At 50.6% G+C, this 13,938-nt stretch overlaps 1 protein-coding gene across 2 annotated transcripts in view; it reads left to right on the top strand.

The window, feature by feature from the left end:
- Nucleotides 1-12,849, top strand: part of ASH1L (ASH1 like histone lysine methyltransferase) — a 57,818-nt gene extending 44,969 nt beyond the window's left edge. For both annotated transcript variants that reach the window (XM_081340540.1, XM_081340541.1), the window contains exons 17-28: nucleotides 384-536; nucleotides 1,580-1,634; nucleotides 1,771-1,903; nucleotides 2,613-2,861; nucleotides 3,490-3,576; nucleotides 4,257-4,347; nucleotides 4,928-5,066; nucleotides 5,735-5,911; nucleotides 6,469-6,631; nucleotides 7,116-7,156; nucleotides 8,476-8,780; nucleotides 10,032-12,849. In XM_081340540.1, the coding sequence (XP_081196666.1) occupies nucleotides 384-536; nucleotides 1,580-1,634; nucleotides 1,771-1,903; nucleotides 2,613-2,861; nucleotides 3,490-3,576; nucleotides 4,257-4,347; nucleotides 4,928-5,066; nucleotides 5,735-5,911; nucleotides 6,469-6,631; nucleotides 7,116-7,156; nucleotides 8,476-8,780; nucleotides 10,032-10,123 (1,685 nt within the window). In that variant the 3' untranslated portion in view covers nucleotides 10,124-12,849. The remainder of the gene's footprint in view (nucleotides 1-383; nucleotides 537-1,579; nucleotides 1,635-1,770; nucleotides 1,904-2,612; nucleotides 2,862-3,489; nucleotides 3,577-4,256; nucleotides 4,348-4,927; nucleotides 5,067-5,734; nucleotides 5,912-6,468; nucleotides 6,632-7,115; nucleotides 7,157-8,475; nucleotides 8,781-10,031) is intronic.
- Nucleotides 12,850-13,938: the final 1,089 nt, after the last annotated feature.

Here is a 13,938-nt window from a genome sequence, read left to right on the forward strand (position 1 = left end):
AACTTCAAACCGTCCTTAATCAAACGTCCATCGGTTGAGGACAACCCATGCAATAAAAACATCCTGTTTAACGTCACAGCGATGTCTTAAGTCAGGGCTCTTCAAACCTGGCCCCTTTGATGACTTATGGACTTCAACTCCTGGCTGAGGAATTCTGGGAGTTGGAAGTCCACAAGTCATCAAAGGGGCCAGGTTTGAAGACCCCTGTCTTAAGTGATCGACTTAATATCCTGAAAGGATGCAGCCAGTTGCTTCTTTAATCGCGTACGGTTAAAACAAACAACGGTTTAGTGTCTTGTCAGACCCCATCGTTCCAAACCCTGTGACGCTGTCAGAAACCCGTTGAGGCTCCCCTCCCTCATTGCCCTCCCCTTCTTTTCCAGATGTCTTCATGACCCAGTTCTCCGCCCTGCAGACCGCCCGTTCGGTCAGGACGCGACGGTTGGCAGCCGCCGAAGAGAACCTCGAAGTAGCCCGAGCAGCACGCCTTGCGCAGATCTTCAAGGAGATTTGCGACGGCATCATGGCCTACAAAGGTGACGGCAGCCGAGGACCCGAAGTCGAACTCGAGCTTTGGGGCAGAGTCTCCTCGAACCCAGGACTGGGTTCCAGGAGGCTTAAAGCAGGAAAGGGCAGGTTAACTGGCAGGGCTTCGAAGTTGCAAACCGTCTACTTTTCTGGGGTCCTTGGCGCTCTCTGAGCTTGCAATCGTTTCATGACCCAACTAGGTAACCTCATCAGTGCTGGAAGGGAGTAGGGTTTGCGGAGTGGAGGAGGAACAGGAGGAGGAGTGTGGGGTCCTTGGGGCTCTCTGAGCTGGGTGGTTTTCTTGCAGACATTTCATGACCCAACTAGGGAACGTCATCAGTGCTGGAAGGGAAAGGGGTTTGCAAAGAGGAGGAGAATGAGAATAAGAATGGGAAGGGGGGGGAGGAGGACCGTGGGGTCCTTGTTGATCTCTGAGCTTGGTGGTTTTCTGGCAGACCTTTTGTTACTACAAGCCAGGTAGCACCGTCAATGCTGTACTTTTCTCCTGGAGCCGATAAATCCAAATTACCAATGTACGAGGTCGGGTTCCCACATTCTTCCGCGGCTGATGCTTTTGAGGGAATTACGCGCGGTTTTCTCCATCCTGATCTTGAGCTTTACCCTTCCTTATAAATACCGACTGACAACGCAGCATTAGGAGCATCTGGGGCTGGATGATTACCCCCCCCCCCACTCTCACCCTGGCCCTTCACCCATCTACTATCCCTCCGCCCGGTTCTCCTCCTCCTCCACCTCTCGCCGTGCTGTAGACCTCTGAAGAGCGCTGCTGTCAAGAACCATTGTAGATTCTTCATCAGGGCTTAAAGCAGTCGCTCCTCCATCCCTCCCCAACGTGGCTCGGACTACAGTCCCCGTCCCCAGCTGTTGCTCTCCCCCTCCCGCCTACAGTCCTCATCCCGGCCCTAAACGGGATCTCCAAACCCAGGGCGTTGGGAGGGACGCCGCCAGGGCTGAAGGCCACCTGACCACATCTCAGGAGGCTTTGAACGTCTCCATCGTCCTCACGGCCTTCTCCCCTTTTGACTTTCAGATTCCTCCAGGCAAGTCCTGGCCACCCCTTTGCTGGTTCTTCCTCCGAAAAAAAAGTAAGTCCTCTTCCCAAACGGGGTGGGGGGGGAGAGTGGGTGGGACCCTCTCCCTCCTTCCCCTCTCCCCTATTCAAGTGTCCCAACCAGGCCGGTGGTCCCTTCGGGTGTTTCTAACCCCTCTGCCCTGGTCCAGGAATGCTGATTACTATGAGAAGATCTCAGATCCCCTGGATCTCACCACCATTGAGAAGCAGATCCTGACGGGATACTACAAGACAGTGGAAGCTTTTGACGGGGATATGTTGAAGGTGTTCCGGAACGCCGAGGTGAGTCGGCAGAGGGATTGGTTGTCTGGAACCAAGGAAGAGTTCTACACACACACACACACACACACACACACACACACACCACTCCAACCCCCCCCTCAAAGATTCCTGGCTCTTGGTTACGTTGCTTCAGGGCTGAGAATGACGTGGCACCCGGGAGTCTAGCATTGTCTTCTCAACCTCAGCAACTAAGATAGGTGGACTTCAACTCCCAGAATTCCCCAGCCATCCATCCTGGAATTCAGGGAGTTGAAGTCTGCCTCTCTTGAAGCAGGCTGGCTGGGGAATTCTGGGAGTTGGTCCATTTATCTTCAATCGAGCCAGCTAGGGAATTGTGGGCATTGAAGTCCACCCATCCTAAAGCATGCTGGCTGGGGAATTCTGGGAGTTGAAGTCCACCCATCCTAAAGCATGCTGGCTGGGGAATTCTGGGAGTTGAAGTCCACCCATCTTAAAGCAGTCTGGCTGGGGGATTCTGGGAGTTGAAATCCAGCTATCTTAAAGTATGCTGGTTGGAAGATTCTGGGAGTTGAAGTCCACTCACCTTAAAGCCTTCTGGCTGGGGAATTCTGGGAGTTTGAAGTCCCTCCCCCTTCCCCTGCCTGAAACACCAGTCTAGCTTGACAAGTGTCAACCCTAGAACGCCACCGCTCGTAAATCCAAGAATCTAGACGTTCCCACCATCATTCTTCATTTTTTTTTTTTGCAGAAATACTACGGCCGCAAGTCTCCCATCGGGCGGGACGTCTGCCGACTGCGGAAAGCCTACTACAACGCTCGCCACGAAGCTGCCGCTCAGATCGACGAGATCGTGGGCGAGACGGCCAGCGAGGCGGACAGCAGCGAGACCTCCCTGTGCGAGAAGGAGAACGGGCACGAGAAGGACGAAGACGTGATCCGTTGCATCTGCGGCTTGTACAAGGACGAAGGGCTCATGATCCAGTGCGACAAATGCATGGTGAGGGGCCCTGGAGGACCTCTGCCCGGCCCGGACCCTCGGCAGACGGGCAGGTTTCCCACTACCGCTCTCCAAAATCGGAGAAACCCCTCGGGATTGGATCTAAAACGGGGTTTCCCAACCTGGACGACTTTTAAGATGCCTGGACTTCAACTTCCCCAAATTCTGGGGAGAGTTGAAATCCCGGCGTCTTAAAAGTTGCCAAGGATGGGAAACTCTGGTCTAAAAGCAACAAGGTGCCCTATTTGGAAACACATAAGTTGGTAAGAAGCTGGATCCTTTACTGTTTGGTAAGGGTTTTTATTTTTTATTTTTATTTTTATTTTTTGCAAAATGCAATAACCGAAGCTGTCTTTTCGATGCTCTGGGATAGGTCAGTACTGCTCACTTCGGCTGAAATTAGCCAGGCATATTCCAAGCTTCTGAGTTGGGAGATTCTGCCTTTCTTTCTTTCTTTCTTTCTTTCTTTCTTTCTTTCTTTCTTTCTTTCTTTCTTTCTTTCTTTCTTTCTTTCTTTCTTTCTTTCTTTCTTTCTTTCTTTCTTTCTTTCTTCGTGGTTTTTTTTTCCTCGTGTACCAAGCCAAGATTTCTTTCCCAGTGTTTCCTGACGCCTCCCTTTCTCTCGCAGGTGTGGCAGCACTGTGACTGCATGGGCGTGAACTCGGATGTCGAGCACTATTTGTGTGAACAATGCGAGCTTCGCACAGTGGATCGGGTAAGTGTCTGGAGAGAGAAAGAGAGAGAGAAAGAGACTGTCCACATCTCATGTTTTTTTCACAGGCAACATAATATTTCCTCATCCTATTTTCTCCACAATAACCACCCTGTGAGGTGGGTTGGGCTGAGACGGGCTGGCCTAGAGTCACCCAGCTGGCTTTCATGACTTAGGTGGAACTAGAACTCACCGTCTCCTGGCGATTGGCCCAAAGTCACCCAGCCGGCTTTTCATCCCTAAGGAGGAACTAGAACTCACCGTTTCCTGGTGATTGGCCCAAAGTCACCCAACTGGCTTTCATGTCCAAGGCGGGACTAGAATTCACCGTCTCCTGGTGATTGGCCCATAGTCGCCCAGCCAGCTTTCATGTCAAAGCAGGACTAGAACTCACTGTCTCCCGGTGATTGGCCCAAAATCACCCAGCCAGCTTTCATGTCAAAGCAGGACTAGAACTCACTGTCTCCCGGTGATTGGCCCAAAGTCACCCAGCCAGCTAAGACGGGACTAGAACTCCCAATTCCTAGCCTGTCGCTTTAACCCAGTAAACCCAAGTGGCTCTTTTCCTGCTGGCAAAACTTTACGCCAATTTCTAGGGGGTTGGGAAATGGGAGTTCCCTTTCCCTTCTTTCTTTTTCACGGCCCGTTTCTCCCCTTCGCCTCGTTCTCCCCCCCCCCCTTAGGAGGTGCCGATGATTCCCCGGCCTCATTACACCCAACCCGGCTGCGTTTACTTCATCTGCCTGTTACGGGACGATCTCTTGCTCCGTCAAGGTGGGTGTCTCTTCCCTGGGGGGGGGGGGGCGAGAGGCAGCCAGGAGGCCTGTGGGGGGTAGTTCTTGCCTTCTCTCCAGGCCCACCCTGATTCTGTTCCCGGCCACTGGGGAGGGTGTCCAAGCCCAGGTAAATACGAAGCCGCCTTGAACAGGAAGGGGCCCGGAGCCTGACTTAGCGACCGTTTTTCAGACTTTTTGACGACCGTCCCAGCGTCCCCGCCATTCAAAATTCGGCCGTTTTTTGCTTTATTATTATTTCAATAATAAATGTTTTTTCTTCATTTTCTGTTTTCACAAGCAAGTGCTCAATAGACCGACGTGACGGCTGAGTCTTATTCCCCCTTCTGAGCTAGGAAAGCTACAGCTGGACCCCTGAAAAGTCCATTTTATCCCCACGTTCAGCCCCAAAGACGCCGCGCGGGGAAGGCACTCAGCTCCCGAACTCGCTGTTGGGAACAGATTGTCAGATCCCGTTAGGATTATTTCTCTCTCTTTTCCTTTTTATTTTTTTTTTCCTTTTCCTTTTTTTTTCTTTCTTTCCCGGGGTACCGAGGCCATTCTCTCCTTCCTGCCCGCAGGAGACTGCGTGTACCTGATGCGAGACAGCCGGAGGACCCCCGACGGCCACCCGGTCCGGCAGTCGTATCGCCTGCTGTCCCACATCAACCGCGAGAGGCTGGACATCTTCCGGATTGAAAAGTTGTGGAAAAACGAGAAGTGAGTTTCTCCACTTTCCTATGGCGAAAAAACCAAAGAGAGAGAGAGAGAGAGAGAGAGAGGAGAGAGAGAGAGAGAGAGGCTAGCTATTTCACCTCTCAGCCATATTGGAGCTTTTTCCCTCGTTTCTTTCGGCCAGCAGATCACAAGTTTTGAAGATATAAAGGCTTCCCCCACTAGGGAAACAATTCCATCCCTTAGAACGGGGCTTCTAAGGCACTTTTAAGTGGGGTGGACTTCAAGTCCCAGAATTCCTCAGCCACCATGGAATTCTGGGACTTGAAGCGCATGCCACTTAAACTATGATTTCTGGGAATTGAAGCCCACCCATCTTCAAGCAGGTTAGCCCAAGGGATTCTGGGAGGTGAAGCGCACCCCTCTTAAAGCACGCTGGCCCAGGGGATTCTGGGAGTTGAAGTCCACCCATCTTAAAGCACGCTGGCCCAGGGGACTCTGGGAGTTGAAGACCACCCCTCTTAAAGCATGCTGGCCCAGGGGATTCTGGGAGTTGAAGCCCACCCCTCTTAAAGTTGCTAAAACGTTAAGCTGCCTTAGAGCTACAGTCAGCAACCAGGTCTTGAGTTCAAATTCCAAAAAAAAACAACACCTGTCCTCTTTGAGCACAGCAGCTTTAGGGTGAACTCTCTCCGCTTCTCGCCTTCCTGCAGGGGGGAACGGTTCGCCTTCGGCCACCACTACTTCCGCCCGCACGAAACCCACCACTCGCCCTCGCGCAAGTTCTACCACAACGAGCTATTCCGGGTGCCGCTGTACGAGATCATCCCTCTGGAGGCGGTGGTGGGGACCTGCTGCGTGCTGGATCTCTACACTTACTGCAAAGGCAAGTCGGCAGATCCCAAGAAGCAGCTTTTTCTCCCACCTGCCTTCCCCCCACCCCGAGGCTGGACTAGAAGACCTCCAAGGTCCCTTCTAACTCTTGTTTGTCTTTCTGTCTGCCAAAAAAGTTTTTTTCCCCCGCAGGCAGGAGGTAGTCCTCGACTTAACAAAGCTTTTTTTTTTTTTTTGGCTGAGAGAAAGAGAATACCAAGAATTGAAAGGGAGCCGGGAGGTCTTCTAGTCCAGCCCCCTGCTCAGGCAGAAAGCTCTATCCCCTTTCAGACAAATCGCTGTCCAATCTCTTCTTTAAAACCTCCAGTGATGGAGGGAGGGAAGGAAAAGGAAAGGAAAAGAATAACAGAGTTACATCATAGCTGAAAGGGACCTCGCAGATCTTCCAGTCCAACCCCCTGCTCAGGCAGAAGACCCTGTCCCATTCTGGACCAATGGCCGTCGCCGGTTAAAGGAAGGCCTGGAAGGGGTCCCCGGGGGTCTCGGGGCTGAGAAAATAACCTTGAGAACTTCTTTCCTTCCCCCCTCCGTGCCCCCCCTCCCTTGCAGGAAGACCCAAAGGCGCAAAGGAGCAGGACGTTTACATCTGCGATTACCGCCTGGACAAGTCGGCGCACCTCTTTTACAAGATCCACCGCAACCGCTATCCGGTCTGCACCAAATCCTACGCCTTCGACCACTTCCCGAAACGGCTGACGCCGAAGAGGGACTTCTCGGTGAGCGCACACACGCACACACACGCACACACACACACACACACACACCACTCCTGTGTGCGCGCCCTCGGCAGAGAAGCCGCCGGGCCCTGGGACGGTCCCTCCCTGAAAATGCTCTCTTTAACGGCGGTTCCTCAACCGTGGCAACTTTGGAGATGGGTAGACTTCAGCTCCCAGCATCCCCTAACCAACAGGCCGGGCGAGGGAATCCTGGGCGTTGGAAGTCCACCTTCCTTATCTCAGGTGGAGAGAAATGCCGCTCTATCCGTTTCTTTTTCGATTTTGTTGGGGGACTTTCCTCCCCACCTTTGGAGGACCTCTCGTTGGTAGTTAGGCTCCTTTGGTCTGCAAGCGGAGCTTTGCCGGGCCCTGCCTCAGTTTCCCCAGCCTCTCCCTGCCGGGGGATGACCTCTCTTTGCAGGGTGGGCCTCGAGGGACCCTGGAGACTGACTCTGATTGGGGTTTCTTTTCTCCCCCATTTCAGCCTCATTACGTCCCAGACAACTACAAGAGGAATGGAGGCAGGTGAGTCCCTTGTTGGTTGTGCGAAGACGTCAGCCCTTCGAGGTAGTCCTGCCTCCTCCGTGTTCAGACTCTTGATTTCGTTTCTCCAGCCCCTGCTCTTGCCTGCGGCTGCCCTTCCCAAGATTATTCTCCCATCCCATAATACCAGAGCCACAGAGGACTGCCTCTCTCCTTCCCTGCCCGGCTCATTTCCACAAAGCCCATCCAAAGTACAAGCTTCTCTTTTACGTCACTTTTTCCTCAACTTTTAGGACGGGTGGACTTCAACTCCCAGAATCCCCCAGCCGGCGTCCTCGCCGGCTGGGGAATTCTGGGAGTTGGAAGTCCACACGCTTTTTTTTCAAGCTGCCAAGGCGGAGAATCAAGCCGAGTAGCGTCAAGGGCATCTTCAATTCAAGGTGTGGTGATCTTGGCTGGGGGGGGGGCGACCAGCCCTTGCAGCCAGAGAGGCCCCTCCCCATCTTTCAGACCCCCTGGAGTGAGTTGCCTCCAGAGGTTGTGGGCATTGTGTCACTGGAGGTTCTTAAGAAGAGACTGGACAAGTTAGAGGATTCCCTGCCTGAGCAGGGGGTTGGACTAGAAGACCTCCAAGGTCCCTTCCAACTATGATTCTGCTATTCTTCCTTCCTTCCTTCCTTCCTTCCTTCCTTCCTTCCTTCCTTCCCCTTCCTTCCTCCCTTCTTTCCTCCCTCCCTCCCTTCCTTCTGTTTCCATCTTTTATCTATCCTTCCTTCTTTCCTGTTACATGTTTTGTGCCAGCCCATGGCAGTTCCCCAAATAGGTCATCAGATGGAGCAAAGAGGCTTCTTTGCTCCCCTGAAGCAGCCCCATTGGCGAGAGAGTTTTATGGCTAGGGATGGGCCGAGACCCCCCATAAATACCTCTGCTGCTTCACATTTCCTTCCTTCCTTCCTTCCTTCCTTCCTTCCTTCCTTCCTTCCTTCCTTCCTTCCTTCCTTCCTTCCTTCCTTCCTTCCTTCCTTCCCCTTCCTTCCTCCCTTCTTTCCTCCCTCCCTTCCTTCCTTCCTTCCCCTTCCTTCCTCCCTTCTTTCCTCCCTCCCTCCCTTCCTTCTGTTTCCATCTTTTATCTATCCTTCCTTCCTTCCTTCCTTCCTTCCTTCCTTCCTTCCTTCCTTCCTTCCTTCCTTCCTTCCTTCCTTCCTTCCTTCCTTCCTTCTCACTGGAGGTTTTCAAGAAGGCAAGGCAATCATTTGTCCGGAATATTTCCTGCCTGAGCAGCAGGTCGGACTAGATGACCTCCGAGGGCCCTTCCAACTCTTCCGGTCGTCCTGTCATTCCTGCCTTTCGCCCCGTCTCAGGTCGTCTTGGAAGTCTGAGCGCGCCAAGCCCCAGAGTAAAGAGCTGCCTCAGGAGGAGGAGCCCCTCCCCCTCCCCGAAGAGGGGGTCGCCCACCCCCAGCCCCCTCCGGGAGAGCCGCCCGCCCAGCCGGAGGAGCCCGAGAAAGAGGCCCCTGGCCAGGAGAGCCTGGAGCCGGACGGGAAGGCCGAGGAGGGCGGGGCCAAGCCCCGGGAGCCCTGCAGCCCGCAGGAACGCCGGCACCTGCAGCGCGAGCGGCTGAACCACATCCTGCTCACCCTCTTGGAGAAAATCCCTGGGAAAAACGGTGAGTTCCCCCCCCCCGGAAGCTTTTTCAAAGCAAGGGGGGCCGCCCCATTGTCCTCCCTCCCTCCCTCTATTCCTTCCTCCCTTCCTTCCGTTTCCATCTGTTTATCCTTCCTTCCTCCCTTCCTCCCTTCCCCTCCCTTCCTCCCTCCTTTCCTTCCTTCCTTCTCCATCTATTTATCTTTCCTTCCTCCCTCCCTCCCTTCCTTCCGTTTCCATCTGTTTATCTATCCTTCTTTCCTTCCCCTCCCTTCCTCTCTCCTTTCCTTCCTTCCTTCTCCATCTATTTATCTATCCTTCCTTCCTTCCTTCCTTCCTTCCTTCCTTCCTTCCTTCCTCTCTTTCTCCTTTTCTTCCTCCCTGGCAGGGTGTGTGCAAAATATCTCCTGAGCCAACAAGGAGAATGCACAGAAGTACTGAGAGTAGTCAGGTTTTGCACAGCAACCACACTGATACACTGAGATGTGTAAAAAGGAGAAAAAAACTTTACTTTTAGGAGTAGCACAAGTCAAGAATAAACAGTCCAGGTCATACACGGGTACAGAGAAGATATCAACAGTTCAAGAGTTATCCAATACAAAGTCGTCTTACCAGTCCAAAAGTCAAAAACACAGTTCTAACAGTAGCAAAACCACAATCAATAATAATCAGCAAGCAATGTAACAAAGTAACTAACAGAGAAAGAAGCTATGTCTCTAGCTCCCTCTTATGGCCGTTGAAAGAACACAGCGTTGGCCAATCATTACACATTTAAAGGGATACAGTACATTACAAATCATGGCTTATATATTGCCAACCCAACCAGTTAGGCTGTAATCATATAACTAACCCTCCCTCCCTTCTCCATCTGTTTATCTATCCTTCCTTCCTTCCCCTTCCTTTCCCTCCCTCCCTTCTTTCCTTGGGGTCCTCACTCTTGAAGTCCCTTCCGGACTTTGTGCCGGCTCCGAAAGCCGTCAGTGCGGCGGACGAGGCCCTGCTCCGGAAACGGGTCTCTGAAAATTCCAGCCAGGCCCTGTGGCCCCCTCGTCCACCCCGGCGTGGCCCTTCCTGCCTTTCTCCCTGCCACCTCCCCCTCCCTCCAAGATGGCCGTGCTGCCGTCCTCCCAACCGGCCCCAAAAACTCACCTAACGATTTCTTCCTCTCTCTCTCTCTCTCTCTCTCTCTCTCTCTCTCTCTCTCTCTCTCTCTCTCTCTCTCTCTCTCTCTCTCTCTCTCTCTCTCTCTCTCTCTCTCCCTGTCCCGTTGCAGCCATCGACGTCACCTACCTGTTGGAGGAAGGCTCCGGCCGGAAGCTGCGGCGTCGCACCCTGCTTCTCCCGGAGAGCAGCTGCAGGAAGTGAGCCTGCGTCTTCTCCTCCCGCCCCCGCCTTCTCCCCCACCGCCCTCCTCCCCTGCAGCAGGGTGCAGGTTGCCAATTCACCCGGTTGGGACCGGGACCGGGAGCGCGAGACTGACAGCCGAGCCGGGCCGGGCTTTGGACCTCCGCCGTCCGGCTTCATCTCTCAGCCCGCCTGGAGGCAGCCGGAGGCATCCCGGTCCGGCCAAGCAGAAGGAAACTGACGAAACGGTTCTGTAGCACTTAGACCCTGCACTAGGGCAGGCAAGCCCCCTCCCACTCGCCCGCCCGTCCCCCCAGGAGTGCTGAGCATTCAGCAAAGGGGTGGGGGAGCCAGCCGTGTCTCCTCCTTCCTCTTAAGGTACTAAGGAAAAAGCCGCTCTCACCGATTCATTTCATTTAATTTATTCTTTTTAATCCCCTGCCCCCCTAATCCCGCTCTTAGGACAGTCCGGAGGAAGGAAAACGAGGCGTAGCCTAGACAAGGGAAAGGGGTGGGGGGTGGGGGTAGAGGTGTGGCGGAAGACAGCTGCAGACCCCACCCAGTTTGGCACTGCCCTGTTTCACCCACCCACCCCGGGGCGTTCCCTCCATCGTTCCTGGCCTGCCCAAATCTGGGGGACGAGGGCCCAACACGTGGCACTACAGGGAGGTCTAGCACCCCTAAAGCATTTGCAAAAAAAAAGAAAAAGATCTCTGGAAGGCAACGGAATGAGATTGGGGGGGGGGGATTTTATCATCGGACATTTTGCACACAAAGAGGCGTTCCCGTTCTTACGGATGACCCCCCCCCCCCAGAGAAACCACGGATGGATTTTCGGAAGCACTTGGTTCCCACGTCGTCCGTCTCCAGGAAGGACGGGGCGAGGGGGAAACGCTGCGCTTAATTTTACTTTTTAATTCTTTTTTTTTTCCCTCCTGCAAAGAGTTGGTTTCCCCCCCCCCCAAAAAAAAAAGCAGTTTCCAGGCCCTCTTCTTTCCTTTTTATTTTTTATTTTTTTGGCCTTCTCCCTCCTGCCCCTTCTTCCGTACCGAGCTGTCGCTCTCGTGCATCTTGGTGTGTATCGTGAAACGAGGCAAATACTCCCACGCCCGATGGGAAAGGAGGGGGAAGAAAAAAATCCAGCCTTTTCACTACACGAATCGTGGAACAGTATTTCCGAGCGAGCATCTGTCGTGAAACCGCAGACCCCGCCAATGACACTACTCGCATATTTCCCCCCCTTTTTTAAATTTTTCTTTTTTTTTTCTCTTTTTTTAATTTCGAAAGACAAAAAACTCTACAGCTTACCAAGCGGCTGCCTCTTAAAGAGGCAGTGTATTTTGGACGGGCAAGAAAAACAACAACAACAAAAACAGACATCACCGTGGAAGACGCCGACTGGACAAAAAAAAGAAAAAGGATTATTATTATTATTATTATTATTATTATTTTCTCTTTCTCTCTTTTTCCCCCCTGGTTTTGCTGCAAAGATCAGCCTGGACTTTTTCACGCAGGGGAGGGGGGGGGAGGAAAAAAAAATAATACAAAAAAAATACAGAGACTTTTCTTCAAACTTCTTCCCGAGCAGCAAAAAAAAAAAAAAAAAAGTCGGACTTTTTACACTTGACTCTTTAAACGTGGCTTCGCGCTCTTTGTCTGTTCGGCGTTCACATTGCATATTCTGGTCCTGTTTCGGTGTCCTTATAAACAAACAAAGAAAAAAAATTCCTGTTTTTAAATGTGCCAAGTTGTATATATCTTAAACCTTTTTTTTTTTCTTCTTCTTCTCGTGTGATTGTAAAGCAATATGGTAACTCTCTCTTTCTCTTTTTTTTCTTTCTCTCTCTCTCTCTCTCTCTCTCTCTCTCTCTCTCTCTCTCTCTCCATGTTTCCTTGTGGAAGGACCAAGGTCCAACCACTGTACATTTTCTCGTTTGACTATATAATTCTTGTTTTGATCTTAGTTTTTGAAACGACAACGGAGGGGGGAAAAACAAACGAAAACCAAGGCGCCATTCCATTCTTTAAATCGGAGGATTTCAACGGTTAAAAAAGAGGGGGGCTTGGGGGGGGAAAGAGAAAGGGTTTTCTCCCCCTCCCCCTCCCGGGATCAGGAGGGATTAAACGGGAAGAAAAATAACGACAGCCCTTTGTGAAAAAAAGAAAATATTTTATTAAAAAAAGGCAAAAGAAGACAACTCTTTGGAATATTTTCTTACTGTAGAGAAGCGATTGTATAGGACAGGGGTAGGCAACCTTGGCTCTTTTATGACTCGCGGACTTCAACTCCCAGAATTCCTGAGCCAGCATAGCTGGCTCAGGAATTCTGGGAGTTGAAGTCCGTGAGTCATAAAAGAGTCAAGGTTGCCGACCCCTGGTATAGGAGAACCCCAGAGTATGTAATACTCAACGTTCTGTTGTGCGGGCGGGCAGGAACAAACCACAAAAATCGCATGTTTTAAGAAAAAAAGGGGGGAAAAAATTAAATAATTTGTTTGGAGTTGCGCCGAGTTCGAAAGTGGGAGCTGGCGGGTGGGGGGGGGATTTGTCTCGAAATGGTGTCAAACACTAAAAAAAAAAAAAGAGGTTAAAAAAAAGTCCTTTTTTAAAGAGAAAATAATAATGTTTGATGTTGCTGATGATGAAGAGTAATAATAATAATAATAATAATGTTGATTTAAAAATAAATAAAAATAAGAGTGCCCAGACGTGATACGTGAGATACTTAAAACTTTGCCATTTTTTTTTTTTAAAAAAAAAAACACAGAAATCTTTCTTTTGTTGAAAGAGTAAATAAATAAATAAAAAGCCGATGATTTTTTAGACAATCAAATTCTAGAGAAGTGCGAAGAATTTGTGTTGGCTTTTTTCCTCCTTCCTCCCCTCCCTTTTTCTCCCCCCCCCCCCATCCTTTCCTTTCCCTTTTTTTTTTAAATTAAAAAAAAAAAGATTTTCTTTTTGGCTTTGTTTTTCTTAAACTGGTGTAGAGAATTGCTGACTTTTTACGACAAAAAAAAAAATAAATAAAATTGGGCCAGCGGTGGGTGGGAAGAGGGGAAGGAAGATTATTTTGTATGAATATTAAGGAGAGAGACTGTGGTTTCGCACCCTGATCGCTGATAGAAGCCCAGGTTAAATTTAAAAAAAAAACAACGAAGGGGAAAAAAAACGAAAGAAAGAAAAAAAAAAGCACTACATTTGTGGCAGAGTGGAGATAATAAGGAAACTCTTTTTAGTCTGCATGGGAGAGGCCGTGTGGTTGCTGAGAAGAATTGCTGCTAATATATTTCCTTTTTACAAAAGCATATCTAAATAGACCATTGTTTTGATGTTAATCTTTGTAAATTATGTATTACCAATTTTAACATTGGATGTAATTGCATAAAAAAAAAAAGCCTGCATCTCAGATATTGAGAGATTCTAGTATTAAATGGAAAAAAAAACATGTTTCCTATTTACGGTTTCAAGGCGTTTTCATTTTTTTTTCAACGTTCACTTAATTCTCTCTTTCCTCCCCCCCTTTACCCCCCCCCCAATTTTAGCTGCCTTTTGACCTCACTTTGGGGAGGCTTCGTTAAAACCGGGATGAGCTAATTACGATCACAGTTGAGTGTGTTAAAAATGAGTTTTGCCCCATTTTACGACTTTTGCTTGCCACCGTTGTCGCAGTGAGTCCCTGCCGTTGTGAAGTTAGCCGCACGGTCGTTTATAGCAGGGATCTTCAAACGTGGCCCTTTTATGACTTGTGGACTTCAACTCCCAGAATTCCTCAGCCAGGCACACTGGCTGAGGAATTCTGGGAGTTGAAGTCCACAAGTCATAAAAGGGCCACGTTT

Source organism: Vipera berus, assembly GCF_964194415.1.
Source record: "Vipera berus genome assembly, chromosome: 16".
Lineage (NCBI taxonomy): Eukaryota > Metazoa > Chordata > Lepidosauria > Squamata > Viperidae > Vipera > Vipera berus.